The 26,679-nt window shown below is 41.2% G+C and overlaps 1 protein-coding gene across 6 annotated transcripts in view; it reads right to left on the reverse strand.

The window, feature by feature from the left end:
- Positions 1-210: 210 nt before the first annotated feature.
- The window catches only part of Mak (male germ cell associated kinase), a 47,564-nt gene continuing 21,095 nt past the window's right edge, over positions 211-26,679 (reverse strand). The window contains exons 6-16 of one of the 6 annotated variants that reach the window (XM_077801912.1): positions 24,817-24,988; positions 23,340-23,507; positions 21,634-21,945; positions 17,522-17,694; positions 17,193-17,216; positions 16,551-16,569; positions 13,773-13,878; positions 7,805-7,936; positions 4,779-4,781; positions 4,567-4,671; positions 211-365 (exon numbers count right to left, since the gene is read on the reverse strand). In XM_077801912.1, the coding sequence (XP_077658038.1) occupies positions 211-365; positions 4,567-4,671; positions 4,779-4,781; positions 7,805-7,936; positions 13,773-13,878; positions 16,551-16,569; positions 17,193-17,216; positions 17,522-17,694; positions 21,634-21,945; positions 23,340-23,507; positions 24,817-24,988 (1,369 nt within the window). Of the gene's footprint in view, positions 366-4,566; positions 4,672-4,778; positions 4,782-6,018; positions 6,094-7,804; positions 7,937-13,772; positions 13,922-16,550; positions 16,570-17,192; positions 17,217-17,521; positions 17,695-21,633; positions 21,946-23,339; positions 23,508-24,816; positions 24,989-26,679 lie in introns of all 6 variants that reach the window. The other 5 variants (XM_077801911.1, XM_077801914.1, XM_026384604.2 and 2 more) reach the window with 5 other exon arrangements.

Genomic DNA, 26,679 nt, shown 5'->3' on the forward strand with positions numbered 1-26,679 from the left:
TACCCACACATCAGCACTGTGGGCAACGATGCTAAGAAAATGCATTTCGTTTCCAGGAAAGAAAATAGGAGATGATTTTTGCTTTTTGAAGTACCCACTATTGCATATTTCTTCCAGATCTCAGTAGAAATAGACATCTGTAGACATTTCCCAAGGTCAGGGACTTGCACATACTCTGTGGAGCAATGCTAAGGGTTCCCACCAGAGGTCCTACCGGTGGCCTCCGTACTTCGCCACCCAGTCTGTCCTCCCATGCACTGAAGGGACTGGCTGTGCACGATTCAAGATATTTAGATTTTTTGCTGTAGGATTGTAGGTAGGTCCTGAAAATGGCCCCCGGCCAGTTTTTGTGTTCCAAGCATATTCTGAAAGAAATCAGAATCAGAAATTAGAATGTTATTCATTTGATTATCAAATTAAAAACAAGTCAGTTCATCTTCTCATTTTATGGGAGAAATTCAAATTTACCTTTAAAAGATTTAAGATCTGAGATTTTTTTTCTAATTTTAAAAGCAAAAATTATAGTAGTACAGTGGCACTATTAGGATTTTCGGTAGTTTGAGAGCTAACGTTTCTGATTTATCATTCTGCTGCTGCTCTATTTCCAATAGTTCACATTAAGACAGGCAACATTCAAGAAAGAAAAGAGATTCCTGGTTCAAAGTCAGTGAGCAGTACCCACAATGCAATATTCAAATGGAGTATCATTACAGAAAATATATTTGGAATTGTGGGTCCTATAAAACCTTGGCTTCATGGAAGTACCCATATAGGGTCCTATTATAGATTTTTTTTAAATATGATTTCTAGAATTAAGAAACTTCATTTTTCTTTTTTTGGGTTTCTCTCTGTTGCCCAAGCTGGCTTCCAACTTAAGATTCTCCTGCCTTAGCTTCCCAAGTAGATGGGATTATAGGTGTGCACCACCATGCCTAGCAAAAAACTTCATTTTTTTTTAAACTGGGAAAATTATGGGTCATAACACAACTCCCTTAAGTGATGACATTTTCTAGAATCCCAGACCTTTAATCACAAGTTTTATTTATGAATTTGACTGCTTAAAATTTGCAAAAAAATTCAAATCTGCTAAATACTTGTTATCTCAACAATTGATAAAGTAAAATTGCTTAAACATCTCAAATAAGTGACAAAACAGTAAGTCAATTTTTACAGAGAACATTCTTCTCTTACCCCTTCCTTACTTCAAATTAGGAGCCAGTTTTCATAGGCATTTTACCTGCGGGATGCTCAGTCTTTCCATTTGGGATTGAACCTTCTCACACTGACTAGTAGCTGCCATTCTGGGAGTACACTGAAATGAATCTAAGCATTTGACACCCCTCACGTGAGCAATATTAGACCTACTGGCATGGTTCCCTTGTTTTTCTTACACTTTACTGTAACACTGGGTAGCAGGAGCAAACCATGTGAGTACGTGGCTCTAACCTCAGTTTACAGTGAACAAAGCATGAGTGCAGAATGCCCTGGACCAAAAGCTGCCCTGACTGCTGTGTAGACTGGCTGGGGCCGGAGGCCAACAGCTCTTAAATGAATGGGCTGTCGGGTATTTCATCCCACTCTTAGGAAGCCTAAATCTCTCAAAGTCATTCAGAAGCTGGCTAAAAAAAGCAGGGAAATATGTAAGGCACCGTGTTTTCCAAGAAAAGCCCTTTCATTGTAATCAGTGGAACATAAAAAACATCAATCAGTTAAATGATCAAACTCACCCAAGAGGGCCACAGGTCAAAATGGCACCGTGGGCAGAGCAGAGAGGATGTGAGGCTGGGAGCAGAGGGAAAGGGGGAGAGGATAAGCCTGCCCGATTCAGGGAAGGGGAAAGGGAACGTGGTCTAAAGATAGTGGGAGAGGTTCCTGGGTTAGAAGTGAGGGGTCTGAGAAGTGCCAAAAAGAAAAGCCTTCTTCCAGGTCTCGACAGCCTGTCAAGTCCTAAATGCACTTAAGTCCAACTGTGTCCAGGCCAACGTTTTTTAAAAACTTCTTAGAAAAGGAAAGCGTTTTGCCAAGAAACTGGAAGTGCTGAGACTTAGGGTTCCTTTTCTAGAAATTACAGTGTTTTGGGACTCAAGCACCCTTCAAGAAGAACCTAGTAGCTGACAACAGAGCCCAGCTATCACCGCAGGGCCAGAAATGCCTCGATGCCCAGCTGGACCATGACCTGCACGTCAGGGTCTCCCAGGAGCCGGGCAGTCAGCCCCATCATGTCGGGCTGTATGTTTATTATAAAAATTGCATTTGTTCTACCAAGGGCATTTAACTGTTTGTAGAAAATGCTAAAGGGGTTACAAAGAATTTTATCAATGCCATGATATAAATCAGATATAAAACTTCTGTATGGTGGAGACCATGAGCCTTTGGTAACAGAGTTAGTGTACACAGAGTGCTTAGCCCAGGCCCTGGGCACCCACTGGTGCCTGTATAAGAAGTCACTCCTCGCCATTCCTGTTGCTACTTTCAAAGCAGGGGATGAGGAGGTATGAGGAAGTTTTCGGGGAGAGATTAGTATGATTTTTATTCTCAAAACTTGATGGTGAGGAAGAAAAGCAGAGAGGGAGACTATGAGAGGAGAGAAAAAAGTCGAATAAATATGGTAATGACCTGGTTTTACTTTCTTGTGGGAAACTGCCACCCAACGGGCAGACTGGAAGACACATCTCCTACAGAACAGTGTCTTCCTAAGTATTTGCCTGGACCACTTGAGAGTGATTAATATTTACTTCTTTTTGTTTTACCTCTCCTCCTATCACCGTCTTTAGGAAAATAGGATAAGCAGAGTAAATGAAGAGAGGAAAAATTATGAGAAAGTATTTACTTTAAAAATGAAAACAGGAATACACATGCTAATCTGAGAATTAATAAATATATAAAGGCCTTGAATATCTTGTAGGTTTTTTTAAGACCCTCTCAATTTCTAAGAGCAGGTATCCAGATAACAGAATGCTTTGACATGATTTTCTGCTTTTATATTAAAAATTGCTGCTAAGTCATGGTGAATGACTCATTGAAAGGCTGACTTAAATTATTTGAGGGATTCTAAAAATGACTGCTATATAGAAAATGTTTACTTATATAGATAGATTTTGTTTCAGCAGAGAGGTAATGGAACAATTATTTTTACAGATAAAGCAACCGAGTACTATTTAAGACTTTACAGTATGGTAAGAAAAAGTTAAAATGATTCAGTGTTTTTTTTTTTTTTTTTTACATTTTGAGCTGTAATAGTATGAACTTTAAAGACTGGAAATTTGTATCCATAGTTTCAATATATGATCCTAGTTAGTTTAGGCTGAGAATACTCTGGGGGTCAAATTGTAAATGAAAAGACAACTTTTTTTTTTTTTTTTTTTTTTTGTTCCAGGGATTGAACTTACTTAGGGGCACTTGACCTCTGAGCCACATCCCCAGCCATATTTTGTATTTTCTTTAGAGCCAGGGTCTCATCGAGTTGCTTAGCGCCTCACTTTTGCTGAGGCTGGCTATGAACTTGTGATTCTCCTGCCTCAGCCTTCCAAGCCACTGAGATTATAGGTGACATCTAGTATCTTTACCCAACTTCTGATTATCTCTTATGCTTATTTTAGGTGCTTCACTAAGGATATCTATTTTAGATTAAAATAATTTAGAGAACACTCACAGCCAGACCTGGGGAGGCTCAGGTACAGATTTCAAGAGTGAACCTCTGCACATGGCTGTCATATGCCATGCCACCAGTGCACACGTGACTCAGTTAGCTGTGACATTGGAGAATGGAGGAACAAACCCTCCTTCACCTAACACTGCCATCCAACAAAGGCCAGGTGGGAAGGTTCTGCCACGTGGACTCTGTCCTTTGAGGGAGCTGCAGAGACGCCCTGACGCCCAAGGCAAGCGCACGCTACTGACCAAGCCTTTGCCCTGCGCCAGGGGCGTGCGGCAGGAGAGCGCTGACACAGGCCTCCTCTCACATCCTGGCGTGTGGCAAAGCCCGCTCTTCGCAAATGGACAAGCCCACTTGTTTCTCTTCTTTCTTTTTGTGTGTCTGCATGGTACTAAGGATTTAACCTGGAGCACCACCTCTGAACTACACCCCAGCCCTGTTTTTTATTTTATATTGAGACGGGGTCTTTGCTAAGTTGCAGAGGCCAGCTTCCTGTTTGCAGTGCCCTTCCCTCAGCCTCCCAAGTCGCTGGAATGATAGGTGACAAGCCCAGTTTCTGTGCTGGCTCCACAGCGGTGTGACCTTGGGTAAGTAGCTTAGGTCAATTTCCTCATCCATAAAGAGAGCACCCCCCCCCCCCCCCGGTGGCTTTGGGGACTAAATGACAATTCCACAGAGCCCTCTGTGGCTGGCAGACAGTAACCACTTAATGAGAGGCAGCTCTTCTTTTAATTATTAGACTTTCAAACCGTATTGTTAGAAGAAAAACAGAACATTTTGACAGAACCAGCTGGAACTCCGTTAATAAGGCGACAGTGGTTAAACAGTCTCATTCAGAACAAGTGACTGTATGAACTTTTAAAAGCTCTGCTCTGCTCAGAAATCTCAAACCACCTCTGAGTCGCTCTTACCTGAGGCTGTGGCACCAAGAGGTGCTAAGTGGATCCTCTGGCCAGCCGACCCCACTTCTTTTTTGAGAAAGGAAGGATTGTAAGTACTGTAACTTCCAAGATTTCCTAGTGGCGTATCCAAAGTTTCAGAGTCAGAAGGTGAATATTTTAGGGTGCCAGAGAATAACTTTGACTACTACCCCCATTACTTCTAAATGTTATTTTCTGAGCACCTGCTATGTTCTAGGCACTGTGCTGCACTTGCCAGAGACTTATTCACTCCCTAGAACAACCCTCTCGGACGAATAGTAGACACGCTGTGGGTTCTGCAGTGCTAAGAGACTTGCCTGGGTTCCCACAGTTAGTAAGGGGATGAGCTAGAAGCCCAAGTCAAGGCCAAGGTATGTCCAGTTCACCCCAAACACACCAGGCTTTATGATGCTGGTTCTTAACATGGGGCTGCATCTCCTGCCAGGAAGCCCTGTCCCTGATGTGTTCTCCCCCTTTTTTCATTTTGTAAGTCTGTTGGAAGTGGACTTATGCTCCTAAGGTTGTTGTAGGGACTGAATAAGATGCATGCAAAGCATTTAGCACAGAATCTGGTATTCAGTGTTCGTCCTCCACATCGTGGTGCCCATCACCACTGTGGACCTTTCTTTTCACCTCCGGTACACATTTTGAATCACATTGTCTTTCACTTTTAGAAGAGAAGTTCGAAGCCATGATGGTATTCAGTAGTACCATCAGGACACATCAATTGTTCTCATTCTCACCATTGAACACTTCCTAAGTCCTTACTGTGTGACAAAATTCTATGTGTAGTTATATCATAATGCCTAAGTAAACAGGCTTTCCTCCATTTTATAGATGGGGAAACTAGCTTAAATCACTTGTCCAAAAGCAGAAAAGCGTGTGAGAGACAAAAGAGGGACACATCAGACACTAAAAGCAACACAGGAGCAGTTACACAATGCAGAAAGAAGCTGCTGAGGAAAAAAATGAACAGAAAGTTAAGTCTTCTTAAATTATTTTGGCTTATTATTTGAAGTCCTGTGAGCCACAGAGTTTTGAGTTGGAGTTAGGGGTTGGCATTGTTGAAAACAGTGACATCAGCTCCCTATGAAATCCACCATCTCCATTAACTTGACTGAAATGGTTGCTAATGCCCAAGATAGGAATGTCAGAATCAAAAAAATATTAAAGGAATACTGGTCGCAAGATTAGAAAATGTTCTTTTAATTCTTTTCAATAGAATTATCTACTTGATTTCTATAAATTGCCATAGTTAATTTAAGAAGACAAGCATAGAGCTTTTTCAGAGTGAGTCAGTCTTAAAATCCCAACTACTAAAGGAGGATAATACAGACGAGAGGAAATGCTGAAAGCTGGTCACCTTGGCCTGTCCTGATGGGATCAGGTGGAGGATGAGAGGGAAACTAGGCAACAGAGTCAAAGAATAAGCCCAGAAATTACCTTGTGGCTCCTCTAATTTTTCAGGAAAACTTTCATTGCATGATAGTTTTTCAATTGGTTTAATTATGCTTTCTTCTAAAGAGAAGGCAGGTGGAAAGAAAGAGCGAATGGTAAGGAGAATGTTACAGGAAAAGCAGGGAAAATGAATCAGGTGATTAATGAAAAGATCCAGAATGAGCCCTTGAAATGGGAAGACACTCCCCTGTGTCATCACAGCTTTCGTTTGATGCCAGGTGAGTATTTCCCTGAAACTCAAGCTTCATTCTAACTGATCTGGTTCTGTGAATGTCACTTTATATACCCGAGAAAAAATAAGTTAATTACAGGCCCCCAGTGTAAGACACCTCAGCTTTATCAGACAGGTGAGTCTTTTCAGAGTCTAAAAACATTGTGGAAAGTCTAGGTGTGAAAATGTCCAACCAGAACACCTCATTGGACTGCTCCCTCATGAAAACTGCAGTCATCAAACTTGTTTGGCCAATGCCACCCACGTTTTTAAGGGTTCCATACCTCTTCACACACTTGTTGATATGTAAAACTTTTCATCCTAAGTTTAGGAAGAGGATGTTCTTTTTCTTCCTTTTAAAAAATGTTTTTACTTTTGAGACAGGGTCTCACTAAGTTGCCCCAGCTGGCCTTGAATTCTCAATCCTCCTGCCTCAACCTCCTGAGAGTCAGGATTACAGGCAAGAGGATGTCACCGCCGGCATATTGTAATTGTCAATATCCACATAAAATCAGTGTATTTCTCCTTTAAATATAACCAATGAAATCTAAAGACCATAGTGATTTCATGCCCATATTATTGATGTAAAAATACATGAGCAAGTTCTTTTTTCACATTTTATATTTTCATTCATACTTCAGCTTCCAGTTTTTATCCAAATATAATTTAGTTTTAAAAGTCTTTAAATTGATCACTCAAAAATCCATATAAACTTGAAACAAAGTCTGATTTAGGTTAGTTATAATCATAATGATTCATTGTACGTAATTACTAAAAAAGATGAGTATTATAAATTTTGATAACTAAATAAGAAAAGTTTTCTTAGAAACATCTCTTAATAAGAAAGATGAGACTTTTTCCAAATAGCTTATGTTTCAGCAAATGAATACTTGCTGTTGGGACTTTGCGGGCTCCAATACCAGTGCTACTTCTCTGTCTCTGTCTCTCTCTTTGTCTCTGTCATTTATGGAGACAGAATCACTGAGAAACCTTTTAACTCAAAAGGGAATAAAGGGTGTTTTGTGACAGCCTTGTCGTTATATTCTTTGTACTCTCTTCAAATTTATGGACCAAGAATCATAGCTCAGATAAAAGGATTTAACTACCTGTCAACTAACAACCCAATTAGATTCTCCTTTAATTTTTAGAAAGCTCAAAACTAGAAACCCCCTGCCATTAGAAAGGATTTGCTTCACAGGTACCTGGGATACTTACTTTCTTAACTCTGACCTCAACATATCAAAGTGTCCCTTTGATTGGCACCCAGATATTTTACATTGGGGGAAATATAAAAGTCAAAATCTTTTCCCTTGTAAAGCAGAATTCAGAAACACCCCACAATAAGGAAGATCCATTTAGGAAGGAACCCAGATGGAAGATGAGGATCTGGCAAATGATTCCCTTGGCACTCTTTGTGCTCAATAGTCCATAAGCTTTGTGTACCCCTTGCACGGCCACACCCATCTCCATTGGAAGAAGGTAGGTGCAGTGTATTTAAAAGCAAACATCTGTAGAAGGCAGACTACGTACATTTACATTTTAAATCTATTCTTGCATTACCTGCATTACTCCTTTTGAAAGCAAATTCACTGCCAATGGGTCCCAGAGACTTAGGAAATAGCTGATTATTCCAAGCATATGGGTTTATATTCTTTCCACTAGCTACGAAGGATACATGCTTGGGATTCACACCTTAGAAGAACAAAACAGTCATTTCAAAGATTAGCATGTGATCATAAACTTGAAGGAAAAATACACATGTTCAAACAAAGACTAAACATACTATGCAGAGAGAGAAATTTAGGTTCACGTGTAGCTTTCGATGAACCCTAACATGACCCCAAGCGCTTGGCACACATCTGAGCACGGACAGAACATGCTTGCTATAGTGCAAGTAATAATGAACATTTGGCCTTCTTGCCGAATGAACTCATAAAAATTGAGGGGGCATAAACATTTTTCTTCAAAACCAAGACAGTTCCATGTCACTCACTCGCTTCTGTACACTAGGGCAGACCCTGGGGGACAGACATAAAGCTGGAGCTCAGGGCAATCCAGGGACTTCCAAAGCAGACATGAATGGAGCCTGCTAGATGCTTCTGTGTCCATGGGATGTCATCAGACCCACAGTTTATCACCTGTGGACTGGGAGCAGGTGTTAGAAATGTCCTCTGAAAAGAGGGAAGTTGACATTAGTCGTGAATTGCTGAATCTATGAAGTGTCAAGACAACCTTGGGCTTTGGTACTAGAAGTCAAAGGGGGTTGGTTGGAGTCTGCAGTGGCACTCTCAAGATGCTGAGGACCTCGCGCTGCCCACCGCCTTAGGTGCCCACGGTGCTGTCACCAGCCAGTGTAGACATCAACTCTGAGGACTCCGTGATTTAGGACGTGGTGACTCTCCAGGCAGTACAAGCTTTTGCTTTTCACAAACGGAGTTCCTGGGAAGGCTTCACAGTTATGAAGAAGATACACGATAATTCTGTTTTGAAATCAGAAATACTGAGCCTCAAAAGCCACCTGTCATTGGTTCTCCAAGGAAGCACTCCTGGTGGCCAAATCATGTCCCTTTCTTATAGGATATAATGCCTGTGGATTCTGGCTTCTAATAAAACACTTACAAACAGAACTATAATAAGAAATTACCCAATAAATAAGGATGCAGTAGGTAGCAGTGAGTCATATTCAAAAACCTTTACTCAAAAAGACAAGTGCAAGGTAGAAAAAAATATAAAATCTCTTTAAGTGAACCCGGTATACATAAATATAGTTCCATAAAGAATGGATCCTGAATATTTATTTTTTTAATCCAGTTAAACTTTTTAATATCCCTAAATAGGTTTTTAAAAAAGTAGATACATACACTATTGAAGATAATTGGTTTAATTAAGATAAAGATTACAACTTTATTGGAAATATATCCTCGAATTGTAAATTATTTATCAGTGTATTGGCTTTTATTGGACACCTATATACCTAACAAGAAGAGGCAGACATTAAGATAATTTGATATTACATTGATGCATATCACATGATGACCATCTCTTGCCTCTCAGGAGATTTTACAATCAGTTAGCAAATATTTACTTAGTACCCGCCACATGCCAGGCAGTGTGTGTGGCATTAGGGAAAAAGCAATGAACAGAATGGACCAGTTCCTACTCTCTGGGCTCTTACAACCTAGTGAGGGAGACGTGTATGGTCATAATTAAATAGGGAGTTAGCAGTATGCAGATTGTCTGGAAGGATCTGGGGTGAGGGAGGTAAATAAGAGGACAACTGAGTCTTTCTTCTAAAAAAGCAACTTTAAGCTGAACTGTGAATCCTGACCCAGGGGTGGGGAGGTCAGGGAGAGGTGGCAGAGAACTCAAGAGACAGTGTAGCCTGGGCGCAGCAAGAACAGGGTGTGGAACGACAGGAGGCTGGAGAGCAGAACAGGGACAGGTCACACAGACTGTGTGTCATGTTAAGAGGCAAACACAGAGGTGCCACAGGACACTGAATGAACAGGTGGAGGGAAGAAGGTAAGTGATATGTGGGGGGAGACAAGGATCCTCCAGCCAGGGTTTTAATCATCACCCTAGGCACGTGTATGACTGCACACGTGGTGCGGTGCGACTCTACATCATGTACAGCCAGAGAAATGAAAAGCTGTGCTCCGTTTGTGGACAATGGGTACAGATGCATTAGCTGTCATAATTAGAACAACCACAACAACAAAAGTGCTATGGAGTAAACTGCTCTGCTGGACAGCAGTGGTGACATCAACTGGATCTAGGAGCAGGGGGTGACACCAGAAGGTACCACTGAGACTATTCCATTGCATATTCTATTTGCAACTCCCTTGTGATAATGAAGTACCTAAGGCTTACAAGGTAAACCGGTGGATGACTGCAGTCCCACTGAAAGAAACAGAGAACTGAATCTCAAAAGTCTTGTTCCAAGTACACAGCTGGTCAGCAGCAGCTCAGTAACGATGACACATGCTTGTGTTCTTTCCCTGAAGGCCAGTGTCACAGATCTGCCAGTCCTTGTGCTACAGTATCATGCTGTCCTGTAATCATACGGTACATTTCTAGAGCTCTCATAGTCCTAAAGGTCAGTGCTTAATAAGACCTTTTATACTTGGTTTTAGGGTAAAGAAGAGTCCACAATGATATTTTTATCCCTGAAGACATTCACTTGTGAAATTAACTGTGGATTTAAAATGTCAAGGATTGCTTCTTATCTGGGTTTTATCTTCTGCATGGTTACTGCTTCACAACAGGTGCTCAGTAAATGTTTCTCCAAGTGACTGAACTGAGCCCAATTCTAGTTTCTAACCTCTTCCAGCTTCCGACAGGCCATCTTCAAGGTAAAGAATGCAGCCGGGTGACAGGACAGCTCAAGTTTAGATTCAAAGCAATTTTTTGTAATTTTGAGTCTAGTTTTTAAGTGTCAATTACAGCCATACTTCTGACCCCAGGGAATTTGCAGAATTTGTTAGATTTTTTTTAGTTAAAAAAATAAATGATCAGACAGGTCTTAGATACCATGAAATATATTCCTGAAAATCCCATTAGGAAGCAGAATATGAAAATGTGTGCTTTGGGTCCACTTACCCTCTGCCAACAATTTATAGTAGTCACCCTTCGATAAGTCAGAAGACTGATTTGTAAATTTCAGTCAGAGAAGTGGACTATCTTATTTAAACAGAGTGTATTTCCATGAGACTCTCATATCCCTGCCCATCCAGGCTGAGTAGAATTCTCACGGTTTCAACACCAAACTTTACAAATCTACCGGTACCCAGAGATTGCAACACAAGTGTTTTTGCTGCTTTTGAAAGTGCACCCCAAGCCTTGTGGCCTTCAGTCTGAGGCCTCTGCCTTCCTAAGGGCTTCCATCCCTGGCTCAGCCCCTCCTCCAGCACATTAGCACTCCTCCCTCTGGAGGGAGCATCTCCAGCCACCTGCAGACCTGCTCTAGGTCTCCACTGTTGATGCCCCTGCAGTCCATCCTAGGTTCATCTCTAAATGCCACACCTCCCTTCTAACCTCATCCAGTGCAGAGGGGCCATCGTCAAGACAAAGCATGCCATCCGTGTGACAGGTTTAGATTTCAAACAGTTCTTTGTACTTTTGGGTCTAACTTCCAGATTGAAACTAACTCAAGCTCACCAGGGACCTCTCTCTCCACTGTCAAATTTAATTAGACATTTCTATCCCTCCTTATCCAGCTGCTCAGCAGCAAACTACTCTTTCTGATGAATTTCCCCCTTTTGGCCTCTGGAAACCACCTTCTCTGGCTTTCCGACCCTCATCTGGCTGGCTGTTTTCTTCCTCCTCTACCTCCCCAGGAAAGCCCATGTCCCCCCTAGTCTCTGGGTGGGTGACCGATCCTGTCTGGGTCTGTGGATGTACAGACTGCCTGCCTGCTGGTGATTCCCAAATCTGTTTTTCTGGGACCTTTTCCAGGCTCTTCTATTCCACTCCCATCCACCTCTCCTTGGTCTGTTTCCCAGGCATCTCAACTGCAATTCCCCACAAATGGGAGGCGCAGCCTCTTCCCTACCCAAACTGTTCCTCCTGAGTCCTTCCCATCTCAGTACCTGGCTCCGCCATCCACCCAAGATTCAAGCTCCAGACCAGCTCCTTTCCTCTCACTGTCCACCTCCAATCCACCAGCAAGTCCATTTCCACTCTTGAAGTCATCATTCTCTTTCTCTAGGTGACTGCAGGAGCCTCCCAACCCAGCTCCCTGCTGCTTTCCTTGTCCCTGGGTAGTCTATTATTTATACAGCAGACAGTCTTTTTAACACATACATCAGGTGCCACTCACCTCCTGCAGTGGATCAGGGATAAAATGCAAATTCCTTCCCCTGCCCTAAAGGCTGAATTCTGCTCTCCCCTCAGCTCAGGGAACTTCAGATGTTAAACCTTCTGTTCTTAAATAAACTCTGTCTTTCAGACCCCCTCCTCCCCAGCCTGCAGTCAACTTTGGTTCCCCTCCTCTGCACCATCACTCCATCACTGTTTCTTACAGTGTATGTTCACACACACCCACACCTGTCTCACACACACACACACACACACACACACACACACACAAGATGGTGAGCTCTATGAGAGTAGTGTTTATTTCTCCATCACTGGGAATCCCCAGCACTACAATATACACTGCTTGAATGAGTAAGCCACATAATGTCTGCAACACAGGTATTTTTAAGAGGCACAGTTAAAAGGGACGCTAACAAAAAAGAAATGGGGAAAGTCAGGAAATGTCTTAGTCATCCAATAAGTACATTTATAAAACAGCTGATAAATGCTATACTTGGCTAAGTGGGAAATCTGTATCCAGCTTTGGGGAGCTTGCAGAGAAGACTCCTTCTGGGGCTTTAATCCTCTTCCAGAAAATCCTGAATAAGAAACTAACAATAAAGCTATCCTGAGACCAGAGTGGGGTTCTGGAAGCTTTTGTACAGTATCTGCCCATGAGAGAACCATGACTTTCTTGGACTCTTTAGGAACCTAAGATGAAGAAGCATCCTGAGTGATGACTGACAGTTTTAGTCTGATTACAATGGCATAGTGGGCAAATTCTCATCTCATAACGGAATGACATGAAGATTTTCTATGCAGAAAATTAGAACTCCAAAACCCTTTTCTCAGTTCGAGGACCAAAATAGAAGGTCATAAATTGCAGTCTTTCTCAAATTTTGACTTAATGAGAATGAATAGGGATTTTAGGTCAAGAATATATTTCCTAAAAAGAGTTTCCAATTTTTCTTTTTTTTTTTTTTTTTTTTTTAGAGAGAGAGAGAGAGAGAGAGAGAGAGAGAGAGAGAGAGAGAGAGAGAATTTTTAATATTTATTTTCTAGTTCTCGGCAGACACAACATCTTTTGTTGGTATGTGGTGCTGAGGATCGAACCCGGGCCGCACGCATGCCAGACGGGCGCGCTACCGCCTGAGCCACATCCCCAGCCCCTCCAATTTTTCAAAAGGGATCAATCAGGTAATGAATAGTAAAAACCTAGCAAATACCATGTTCATGTCTTACATTGATAAAAATTTTACTATAGAGTAAATTTTCTTTTTTGAGGGAGGGGGATACTTGGGATTGAACTCTGGGGTGCTTGACCACTGAGCCACATCCCTAGCCCTATTTTATATTTTATTTGGAGACAGGGTCTCACTGAGTTGCTAAGCACCTTGCCTTTGCTGAGGCTGACTTTGAACTCACAGTCCTCCTATCTCAGCCTCCAAAGCCACTGGGATTACTTGGGATTGAACTCTGGGGTGCTTGACCACTGGGCCACATCCCTAGCCCTATTTTGGGTCTCACTGAGTTGCTAAGCACCTTGCTTTTGCTGAGGCTGACTTTGAACTCACAGTCCTCCTATCTCAGCCTCCAAAGCCACTGGGATTGCACACGTGTGCCACCGTGCCTGGGAGGAGTGAATTTTCTAATCCCATCCTTACAAGAATCAGACTATTTTGATGAGACACTTTTTTTTACAAGTAATACTCGTTTTATTTTCTCTACTTACCTGGAAGGTATCTTGATTGTTTCAAGTAGTACTGTTTAGCCACTGACGCGGATGACAGCTGGGAATCAGACTTTAGGTGAACGGCAGCCGGTAAGCTCTTGTTTTCCTCTGTGGAGTGGTGGAAGCCTGAGGGTACTGCCTCTGAGAGCCTTGAAAGTCAACAGAAGGTGGCTATAACGCCCAAATCAAGAAGTCCTCCCCTACCTCTCTGCATCCTTTCAAATCAGCCAAAGCGACTCACTTTGAAGGCTGCGCCCAGTCCTCTGGCTGAAGGAATGCTGAGGACAGCCCCCCGCTGTGTAGAGACTAAGTGGCACACAGAACTGTTTCTGATACTGGATGGTATGTGACACAAAGCTTTACAACTGAGCAGCAACTTGCTTGTGTGTGATATGTACCTATATTTACTGAAATTGCTGCACTTTCAAAATGTGGGACAGTGGTGAGCTGGACAGGAAGGCAGTAAAAGCCACTTTTCCATGTGGAAATTGAGGATTTTCAGCTCCCAGGCTTAGCTCTGCCTCGTTCCCAAGGCCATCTTGACCACACAGCAGTACACAAGGCAGCCGTCACTACCTGAGGACGGGCTGTCATTTGTTTTGAGACGCACACTCCGGGTTGTGAGGAGCCTCAGGACTGACCTCTTCCCCCCCCCACCCGACTGACTTCTTCCTTTGCCAGGACCTGCATGTACTCCCAGCCGGTCCCCACCTCCAAGCATCTCTGGCTACTCTCTAGAAATCCACACTGCTACAACCTACTCATCCAGCCACCCATGGGCAAGGGACACTGACTTGGATGGCCTTTGAACTTGGGCCACCCCCTGTGTGGGGCACTAGACACAGGCAGGACTGCAGTGGAAACACCTCCCTCAGCCACTCTGGCTATGCCATCTAGGAAAGTTCTCCTATTCTCAAATCTGCTTGTCGGAGACCTGTTCACAGGCAGAACTGTGGAGCTCCTGTGGCTGCCTCACAGTGGCACCCAGGACACTCCTGCCTTGTCCTACAGGCCTTGAAGGTCTTGTTCTGCTGTGGTGTATTTGATGGGTTGAGGACAGGCTAAGTCATGTTTAGACCTTTGCTTAGTACCTACTACATATTCAATAAAAGTTTACCAAGTATACATGTCTACAGGTACAAATAGAAATATCTTGCTTTTATTCACTTTTAAAAAGACAACTGTTAAACAAAAGGTGTACACTTTAGTATTTGGCACTCTGTATTCTTGCTGGGGAAGCCCTGGCTGTCTGAGACTCTGAGCAGGGAACAGCAAGGCTGTTCACTTCACCAGGTATGTGGGCTCCATTGTGTAAGAGGTGGTGTGGCATCAGTGAGGGAAAACCTTGGGTTTGAATTAAGCCTCATCTGATCTTTGGTAAGTTACTCAACCTATCTGAATATCAGTGCCCTCTTCTGCAGAGATTTTTAGTGGAGCAAATAAATTATGAATAACCCAATGCAGTAGTGCATGCCTATAATCCCAGCTACTCGGGAGGCTGAGGCAGGAGAATTGCAAATTTGAGGCCCATTTCAGCATTTTAGGAAACCCTGTCTCAAAATAAAAAAAGATGTAGCTCAGTGGTTGAGTGTCCCTGGGTTCAATCCCCCCCAAAAAAAAATTATGAAAAAAGTTTAGGGAAATGGTATCATATTATTAATAATAACCATATGCCTAAAGTTGTATAGGACCACTGAAAGGTACCAGAAAATAAAAATGTGGAAGAAATGCCCACATGAGCATTTTATTGTCATACAGTTTTTATTTTACTAAAGAATTTCAAGAGAAAAGGTTCACTGATGTTGAGAAAATTAACCAATTGTTCCCTTACAAGAATCAGGCAGATTCTAGATGTTAGCTTAGGTCTTGCTTCAGACCTTTACCACCCTCAAAAAACATGAAGAAGTTCAGTAAAATTAAAATGAAGTGGGTTTAAAAGGTTTTCAGGTCATCTACATGCACCACCTATGTTCTTCAAACTCTTGGGCTCCCAGATACAACTAATTAAAAAAGAGAACTATGCAAATCACTGCACATTTTCAAGATTTGATCTCTATCTATACTATCTGATTTTCATCATAAATGAAATAAATTTATTTTCTTGTTCCTTGCCAATAGTAGATAGAAAATTATACATAGAAGATGGAACGTTGGGAGGGTGTACTACAGTTAAAGTATTTCACGGAGTGACTTGATTAACTAATCTTTTTTTTAATATTTATTTTTTAGTCATAGGTAGACACAATATTTTATTTTTATGTGGTGCTGAGGATCGAACCCGGTGCCTCACGCATGGTAGGTGAGCGCTCTACCTCTGAGCCACAACCCAGCCCCATTAACTAAATTTTAACCACCTTGGTCCATAAAACACACTCTGAATCATCCAAAAAATTATGCAAAATTTTTATCTTTGGGTTTTGCAAAATCAGATAGTCCTACAGAACATTCTAGTACATCTAAAAGAATAGTCAACACTAACCCCTCATGCTCTAGGGTTTTCAAATCACTATGCTTTCCAACAAAAGCTAAAATTCTCTCTCCCTCTCCCTCTCCCTCTCCCTCTCCCTCTCCCCCCCCTTCTCTCTGAGTCTAATTTTTTGCACAGGCTGGTTTCAAGGGGTCTCCTGTCTCAGACTCCCAAGTACCTGGGATTATAGGTATGCACGACTGAGCGCTGCCTCTATTTCTAACGCAGGGGACAACATTAGGAGCATAAGGAACAACGGAAAGCCTCTTGAACTGAAGGCACCAGGCTTCTGGTTTCTCCCTTTGTTTAACACCCCAAAAGTTGTTACATCTTAATGCCCGTGCAAGACCGGAAATATTGTAGGGGGGCAAACTTTCTTGCCTAAAGTTGGAGAGGGCTTAAATGTAAATGTTTTTCCCTCAACTTTGTGTATTTTAGGGAAGAGGACCTATGGAACCTGAGGATCTGGAAATTGATTAAGAATGATCCCAGCATACATAATATCCTTTAGAGATTCATTATCCATCGCTTTGGGACATGTGTACCCCCTGCCCCAGGTGAAGAATTCAGCACTGCACAGTGCTAAGAAGCTATTACATAATAGGTGACTCGGGATACTTTCTCCCTATTCCTCTTCTGGTCCAAAGATGAAGAAAACAAAGTATTTTCCCAAAATGTTCCCTAAAATTTAACCCAGACTAACTTCAAAGATCACGTAAATAATAATGACATAAATCATAGAAAGAAAAGGAACTGCTAGAGACGTGTAACTCTCAGAAAAGGTTCAGAAAATGGTCAAAAGATATTTGAACACAAAGGAAACTGAGAACTCATCTGAACACCATCAGAGGCAACCATCAACTCTGTGCACGGTGTTCTGCGTCTGCACACTGGCGTGGGAATGTCAAATGGGTGTAATGATGACCAAGAGTGAGCTGGGCCTGCTGGCGGGCACGGGTAGCCCCAGCTCTGGGAGGCTGAGCCCAGGAGCTGGAGACCAGCCTGGGCAACACGGCGAGACCCTGTCTCAAAAAAATAAATGCACCAGAGCATCATGAAAGCTGAAGAGTAACCCTTCCCTACACACATGCAAATCATCTTCCATTACTGTGAAAACCTAAGTTTTGTAGCTTTTCAGAGGTAAGCTGAAAGATTCGTGTTTCAGAGAAGAGAATGTTAAGCTACCTTTTTGTCCTTTATGGTATAGTTCATAAAAGGAAATGAGTAAAATAAAGTTGATGCATGGTAAAAATATCTTTTCCTGAGAAAACTGAAATCTTACCGAAGTGGAGAATCTTTTTTCCTCTTTTCTTTGAAAACACCCATGCTTGGCTTCTTGGAATGGGAGGCTCCAAAATCACAGTCCTCAAACTCTTCCCAGCTGTCTCCAGCCTTGAGGATAGTCTGACCCCAACGCCTTCTAGCACTTTTATGAGCCAGTGGACCATTTGGCTTCTGTGGGAAAATCAGTCGTCATAATCCTCAGTCCTTTGTGAACGCCTTTTACACCAGCTAGTCTATCAGGCACTAAGAGTCACATTCTCAAGGAGCCTTCATCCAGTCCTGTGTCTTCTAAGACCGGGAACCCATTCTGAGAAACGCACCCTGAGGTGATTCTGTCATTGTGCAAACATCACAGAAAGGACTTACACAAATCTAGATGGTCTAGCCTACGACACAGGTAGGCTGTAAGGTGTAGCCCATTGCTCTTAGGCTACGAGTACAGCACACTACTGTACTGAGTACTGTGGGCAGCTGTAGCATAATGGTTAGTACTTGTGTATCTACATACATCTCAACATAGGAAAAGTATAGTAGAGGGGTTCAAACCCCAGCACCAAAAAAAGGGGTGTGGTGAGACAAAAATATAGTATAAAAAATGATACAGGGCTAGGGAACAGTGCTTGCCTAGCACATGTGAGGCCCTGGGTTCCGATCCTCAGTACCACATAAAAATAAATAAAGATTATTGTGTCTATCTACAACTAAAAAGTTTATTTTGAAAAATGATACAAATGATACACAGGTTCAGGACACTTACCATGAGCAGAGGCTGCAGGACAGCAAGCTGCTCTGGGTGAGTGAGTGGTGAGTCAATGTGAAGACTGGGACATTACTGCACATGACCGTTGACATTTTAGACACTGTATACTTGGGCGATGCTAAATTTATAAAACATATTTTTCTTTCTTCAGTAATAAATTCACCTTAGCTGACTATAACATTTTTAACTTTAAAATCTTTAAACTCTTTTGATTCTTTGCAATAATACTTAGCTTAAAACACAAACACATTCTAAATTAATAGGGATTTTTTGGCTTCATTATAATCTTCCGGGGCCACCATCATACTGTGGTGCATTGTTGACCGAGACATCGCCATGCAGTACGTGAATGTATTTAAGGAAATAATGTGCACATTTAAAAACATTAACAAAAATATGTAGCACCTGCCAAAAATATGACATGAATTCAGAGGGAGGAGAAATCTGAATTTAGGAGGAGGAAAGACTTCCATATTTAGGATCTGGATGACTTTTTATTGATGTAAAGGATCCAGAAAACCAAGACTTGACTGTGTCTCTTTGGGCAAGTGACTTCACTTTCCAAAGCCTTAATGGCCTTCTCAAGTGGGGACAGCCTTAAGGAGGGGGACATGGAGACAGATATTTTCTAGTGTCCTTCATGATTCCCTCTCCCAAGGGCAGAGGCACACTTGAAAGAGCAACAGTCATCTTGCCACCAGAGGCATGAAAGCCACCTGCTAAGGGGTGGAGCTTCTTTGGAAGCTGCAGGAGCTCTGGGTTGCTGCCTCCCAACTTCAAATTATGTGAGAAAGACAATCCCTACGGGTTAAGGCACAGCGTTCAGGTTTGTGTTAAAAGGCCCTGAATATAATCGTAATGTACAGAGGGAAATGGGAGGGATAGCTTTAAAAGCCTGAGTCTGAGTGTCTCAGAATAGTGGCACCACTAACAGAAAGATGGAATGAGGAATAAGTCCTGGTTTGGGGCAGACAATGAACTGGTTTCATACAAATTTAAAGAGACACATATGAACTGAAAAATCCCAAAGGCAATTGAAAACTGGGGAACAGAGCTCGGAAGGAAGGGCAGCTATGCTGGGAGGGGATGGGCGGGCTGCTGCGTGAACCGATAGCACCACGTGATGATGGCAAGCAGTGGAACTTGCCAATTTCTATTCTGTTATTTTCGTGGCCAGGGAGAACAATCTCCAGACTGCAGAGAATAAAACATCTAAAGTCCAGATGAGTGGAGTTAAGGAAGATTACAATTAGTTGCATTCTGGGCTCCTTTCATTTGAACTCTGTGTTAGGTACCAGTGCTGAATGGGGTCAGCGACACCCAAGTGATCCTGTATGTCTGACAAGACTGCAAAGGGGCAAATATAAACAGTTTTCATTTCAGTTTTCAAAGTAGAAGGTATATTTTTGCAAATATCACATCAGTAAGTTTGATATAGAACGAGGGCAAAGATTTTAAAGTCATCTGTTTGTGAGCACTAAGGAAAAAACCTGGTGGATCTGTAGGCCACCGTTTTCATAAAAAGCAAGCAATGAATTCATTAGATGGGTATGTGTGGACTTCATTCAACTTGGGGACAGAATGTTTCATATCTTTACTAATACAATGTAGTAGTGAAGCAAAGGTGGGTCAGGACAAGGGTCAATCATTGGACGAGTACCATTTCAAGGATCAGTGTCAATCTAGAAGGTTCTAGTGGCCTGTATCTTCATCATGAAGATACAGGAGGAAAATAAAAAACAAATCTGTAGCTGGCAACAGGTTACATAGAATGGTTAGACAGAAAAGTAAAAGTAAGGGTTCAAGCATAATTAGAAAATTGGGAGGTAAAAGCGAGGTCCTGCAACTTTCTCAATCCTAAAGATCAAATGCCCAAGTAAAGGTATTTAACATGTTTTGCAGAAGCGTGTATATATAAAAAAAAAATAGATTTAAAAGTTTTAGTTGAAACAATGCTCAAATCCAGTTCTGGAACTTGTTAGCTATGTAAAAATTTAGGGTTAGGTTATTATCGGTACTTGAACTTGTGTGAGAAGGCACACACAGGGGCTTAGCATCATGCCTGGCTTGTAGCTACTTCTACATGTAGCTGCTCAACATATCCGCTTCCTTCCTTCCCTCTCAGATTGCATCCATGTTTGATTTGTCTTCTAAGAAAATAAAACAACAATAACAACAACAAAGAATGTAACCCTTAGTGGCACCAGTGGACCCGTGATTCCAGACAACCTGTTTTTCCTCCCTATCCATCCTTGCTCTAGCTCGGGCAGGAAAAGATGGGAGGGGACTTGGAGGCTTGTCAGTGAATGGACATCACATGCAGAGCTCATGAGGGAACCAGGGCTATTTCTCCTGGAGAAAGGGAAGGTCATGTAAGGGCTATTTCGGCTCTACCTAAAAGACAGCCTTTCTAGAAGAGTGTTTAGCTTTTATTAAAAGCCAGGGAAAACCAGAGTTCAAGTCAGTATAATAGGCAGAAGTTTCTAAAGTTCAGTACTTTCTCAAAGATGAAGAGGACTCCTCAGGACCTTTGAGGTAGTTGTTTTTTTTTTTTTTTTGTTTTGTTTTTAATTTTCAATTGATCTTTTATTTTATTTATTTAGGAAGTGGTTTTAAAATAGCATGGTAATCACTCTTTCCTTCAACAAATATTGAGAATGTACCACGTGGCAGGCAGCACATTAGGTTCTGGGCTGTATTGATCATAAAACATTCCCGATCTCAAAGAGCTTGCACACTAGGAGGAAGGGCCAGGTAATACACAATAAACACACCAAACAAGTAATAGTATGTTAGAAATGATCAGTGCCGTGGGGGATGGGAGGCTCTCACTTACTTGAGGATGGTGAACTGATAAGGAATTAGATAAAGTGTTGTTCAGATTTTTCAGTCCTAACCAAATGCAAATGCATGTGGGGGTGCACACCTGAGTGGGCAACTAAAACCTTCCCGCACCTAATGAGCTCTGGAGCTGCCTGGAAGTGGGAAGAGGAAGTTTTATACTATGCCTGACACTTAAAACCCATTCAAGTGCAATAGAACTTAAAAGCAGCGCAAAATTCTCGTTAAAATTCCTGAAATTTAGAATCAGGACTCTTGAGTACCCAACTATTTTCAGTTCTTCTTTGAGTTCTTTTGTACCAATGTAATTATTCAAGGAAAACTATAGCATGCAAACTTTTTAACTTTCATTCAGAAAGTCTTTCTTTCTTACATATAAAATGTTCTCTCACGTCATGCACCTCACAGAGGAGGCAGGAGCTTTAACACAGGATGATCTTTTATATCTTCCCAAATGTTATTAGAGCTGCCTGGCACTCAATGCATTGGCTCAATCATATGCCACTTACAGTTGGCAGGTTTTTGACGATGCTAGGAAACAGTGTTTGTGGCGGTCTTGGTTGACTCTGTTGCTTTGGTGGCTGCTGGAGGTCCCCGTCCTGTGGCGGCTGAATGGACTGCAGTGGTAGGTGGCTGTGCTTTGGCTGGGGCTGTCCGACAGTCTGGTCGGTTACGTCTGGCAGAGGCTTGGGGTCTAGGTCAACAGGAGCTGGCTTGCATTCTAATGACTGCAGCTGCTTATTTAAAGTCTGTTTTGATTCCAGAAGATGTGAGGAAGGGCCTAACACCTGTCCCACTTGAAAATATGGGTGTTTCAATGCCTATAACAGAAATATTAAATGACATTAACATTTAGTTCATCAAAGTGTTTCCAAATCTAAATTATGTACATCCTTAGCTTGAAATATGTTGTCCACCCTTAACAATGCATTCCTAGTGCTGTCTTAAAAAAAAAAAAAGTGTGGGGGGGATGAGGATGGATGTAGCTAAGTTGCCCCCAGGCTCTCTTCGAACTTGTGATCAGCCTCCTGAGTCACTGGGATAACAGGTGGGCACCACCACCCTGGCTAAGTCCTCCAGATTTTAATTCTTAAGTAATCAAATCTTATGTGTGTTCCCCTTTGTGATTTCTCCTATTACTTTAATATCCATGCTCTTCTTACCCTGAGATCAAATGCATATCCTTTCTTTTAGTTTTTAATGACTTAGTTAAAACACACACACACACACACACACACACAGTGATTTATTTGTGAAGTATGGTGAGAGGTAAGAACCTAAATTCACTTTTCCTGAAGAGTTAGCAAACTGTCCCAGTGAACTGTCATTCACTGAACAGTCCCACCCTCTCCCTGCCATTTCTGACACTGTGTTTATCTTATCCTGACTTAAACGTTTTGCAACAGGAGTTATTTGTCAATTCTTATGCAGTACTTTCACTACTGTCATTATGATCACTTCAAGGACCATTTTTAATAACTGCAGGGCAGGTGTCCACCTACATGCTCTCTAATTGCTTATTCTTGTTCAATTGTGCCTTGACTTTCTTTCCCATTTGTTCTTCCAGATGGCCTTCAGAAAACATATTCTTAGTTTTTTTTCAAATTTAAAAGAGAAAAGTAATTCTTAGGTAATTTTCACATATGATTTATGTTTAATCATTAGAACATAATGAAACTCATCCATTTTTTAACTTATTTGCAAATAAAAACTTGTAAAGATTCTGAAACTTGCAACAGTCACAGAGGAACAAGGGTGTGCCCCAGTGCTGCCCTCTTGTGGGAGCTGGAGGCTGAACACTGTTACTCCATCCTCTGGAGTGTGAAGGGAACGAGAATCCCAAGCCTCAGCCAAAAGAGAGTAGAAAAGTCTAAAATGACAAATGATTGAAGAGATGCCTTTTTTGCTACCCATGACAAGGTCTTCCAAACTTATCCATAGCATGCCTGAATTGTCTTTAGAGATCCATCCCTTTCAGACTCAACCTCCTAGGAGCTTCCTCATTTGAATCCCCAAACAAAATCACCTTCGTGCTATCTTTGCAATTCTCCCAAGGATCTTCCCTGTTGAGAAGCTGATCGACTATACTAACTGGATGCCCTAGGGATGCATTCTCTCGGTAAGCCCTGGTTAAGCGTGTCTGTGCAGATGAAAAGATCCCTGACATTGATAAAACTCAAAAGTTTAAAAGTTGTAACAGAGAGATTTGCCTCACCTGGCTTGCTGTTGGTCGTTTCTTTGGATCCCAATTCAACATTTCAGTCATTAGCTGAATGGCTTCATTACTGGCATTGGGAATAAGGGTTTTTAAGTTTATAGGAACACACTGAGGAAAGCGGAAATTCATAGAGGATGCAAGCTGGTATCCTTCTGGCCAGTCACTCTGTTGAAAGAATATATATGTGGAGGTGGGGAGCAAAAAGAAAATTGTTTTAGTAATCAATTTAAAGACACAAAAGTAATTCAGGTATGAAAATTTGAATACTGATTCATATAAATGAATGTGAAATAAAATATCAGCCTTTATTTCTGATTAGGTTCTACCAATCACATAGAAAAAAAGAACATTGAGTTGAGAGGGAAAAAATGAGAAAGCTCCACGTTTCACAATATTACACTCTTGTCTGGTTTTGGATCTTGATGATGACATTGGTGACTTTGAACACATAGGACAATACTTTACAAACACTTGACCCTATAGAGATCCTCATTATATATTATATATTGCGTCTAATGTGAAGAATTACATAGCTGGAAAATAATAACTTTGTTAGAGCTTAAATATGTACATTTACCTCTCTAATATTAACTACAAGGCACGAACTGATTTATTTAGGATGTAATCATACATAATTACACTACTAAGTACATCCCAGAAAGTAAGGTTCACCTGAAATGCAATATTAATTAAAAAGTGCCAACTACCCCTGGCCAAGGTATGTAAATGGAAACAAGAAAGGGTTAAAAGGAAGTAAGTCCAGGGCCCCAGGGATGTTGGTTGATGCCTGGGGACCTTCACAGAGCAAGGAGGAGTCTCAGCCAGTCACCAACCCCAAGTCACACTCTAAAGAGAACTGTCCCTTAGTTCTTTTTTTTAATATGTATTTTTTATTTTATAAGAAGCAATATCTCAATTACCATGTATAAAAGGAAGGAGAAAGGAACATTACAGTGATTATGATTGACTTCCTTTTTTATTTGAGATGGGCTAGTTTGAGTGAGGTTACTTCCATTTAGTAAGTATTATGGTGTTGTCTGCTTCTGAGTTTTCAGAAACTTTCTTAAAAGCAAAGTTTTGCAAACAAAACCAAGAATCTTAAATAGAGCCATTCTGAAAATTTCTTTTTTAAAATTTTTTATTTGTTTTAATTAGTTACACATGACAGTACAATGACTTTGACATATCATACATTTGAATCAGATGTGATATAATTTCTCATTTTTCTGAGTGTAAAGAAAGGCAGCAACCTCTTACTCCGTCTTGGTGGGATTCTGGCTTCTGGTGATCCTCATCCTACTCCATTTTAAAAATGATAGGATTGTGATAAAATCACTGAAGTATAAAACTATTTGAAAATGAAAAAAGTCAGGTACCTAGCCAAAAGTGATAATCAAAAAGTTATAAAATTCAAAGCAAAGTAGCAAGTTGGAAATAATGTAAAGTTAGATCAAATAAGAGTTACTTTACTTACTTTCTTGGGAGTCCCTAAAACTTGGCAGATTTTGAAGATTTCATCAATTTCACTTGTCCCTGGGAACAGAGGTCTTAGGGTATAGAGTTCGGCCATGATGCTTCCCACAGCCCACACGTCAATGGGAGAACTGTACACTGACGATCTTAGTAAAACTTCAGGAGCACGGTACCTTTGAAAAACAAGACAAAAACCAAAAAGGCTGTTTGGAGTACAACCTCACAGGTGGATGGGCAGTAGACTCTAGTCATTAGTTTCAATCAAGGGATACTTATTTTCTCCCGTGTGCCAGGCATGTGTACGTGTGTTGGGATGGGCTGGACATGACACGAGGGGTGGGGCTCTACAGGAACCTATGAAATGCCCATGGAGCCTGAGATAGGAACTCAAATGAGTAACAGGGAAATAAGTACTCTCTGATATTTTAAGAAAAAAAAAAAAACATTCCCCAAGCATCATGTGCAGCATATATTCACATGAAGGGTAGGAAATGAAAGATTAACAAAGATTATCCCTGAGTAGTACATTTTTTCTTTCTTTTTATCAGTTTTAAAGTGCTCATACCAAACTGGGAATGGAACCACCATTTGACCCAGCTGTCCCACTCCTCAGTTTAGACCCAAAGGACTTAAAAACAGCATACTTTAATGTTTATAGCAGCACAATTCACAATAGCTAAACTGTGGAACCAACCTAGCTGCCCTTCAGTAGAGAATGGATAAAGAAACTGTGGTATATATACACAAGGGAATATTACTCAGCATTAAAAGAGAATAGAATTATGACATTTGCAGGTAAATGGATGGAGTTGGAGAATATAATGCTAAGTGAAGTTAGCCAATCCCAAAAAAACCCAATGCTGAATGTTTTCTCTGATCTAAGGATGCTGATTCATAATGGGGATGGGGGGGCAGCGTGGGAGGAATGGAGGAACTTTAGATAAGGCAAAGGGGAGGGAGGGGAAGGGAGGGGGCATGGTGGTAGGAAAGGCAGTGGAAGGAGATGAATACCATTATCAAAGTTCATGTATGAAAACACGAATGGTGTGACTCTACTTTGTGTACAACCAGAGACGTGAAAAACTGTGCTCCATTTGTGTACTACCAACTGAATTGAATTCTGCTGTCATAGATAACAAATTAGAATAAAATTTAAAACGTGCTCATACCATCAATCCAATCTTTTCTGTAGACAATAATATTTTTAAAAAAATTTTTTTAGTTGTAGGTGGACACAATACCTTTATTTTATTTATTTATTTTTATGTAGTGCTGAGGATCGAACCTAGTGCCTTACACATGCTAAGTGAACATTCTACTGCTGAGCCACAACCCCAGCCTAATAATAATATCTTTAATTGAGGAAAATATGTATAAGACCAAAGGTACCTGGTAAGCCCAGCACAAAGTCTGCTAACTGGACAATATTTTCAATTCTAACTTTTTTTCTCCACATTGAAACATGAAAATATTGCAGTACAAATGTTTTGTAGCAGTCTTTTTGTTTTCACCTAGAGTTCTTTGACAAATATTTTTAACAGCTTTCCTGAGAGATGATTCATATAATATACAAGTCACCCTTTAAGCTATGCAATTCAATAGCTTTTAGTATATTCACGATCAATTTTAAGACATTTTCTCTATCTTTCTTATCCACCTCTCCCTTGATATCCTGTACCCGGCCCTAAGTAGCCACTAATCAAACTTCTGTCTCCACTTGCCTACTGTGTACTAATTTCCTAACAACGGAGTCGTACATGATTGTAACTAGCTCCTTTCACTAAGCATAACATTTTCAGGGTCTGTCCATATTGTAGCATGTATCAGCCCTTCATTTTTTAAAATATCTTTAGTTGTATATGGA

Source organism: Urocitellus parryii, chromosome 8 (assembly GCF_045843805.1).
Source record: "Urocitellus parryii isolate mUroPar1 chromosome 8, mUroPar1.hap1, whole genome shotgun sequence".
Classification (NCBI taxonomy): Eukaryota; Metazoa; Chordata; class Mammalia; order Rodentia; family Sciuridae; genus Urocitellus; species Urocitellus parryii.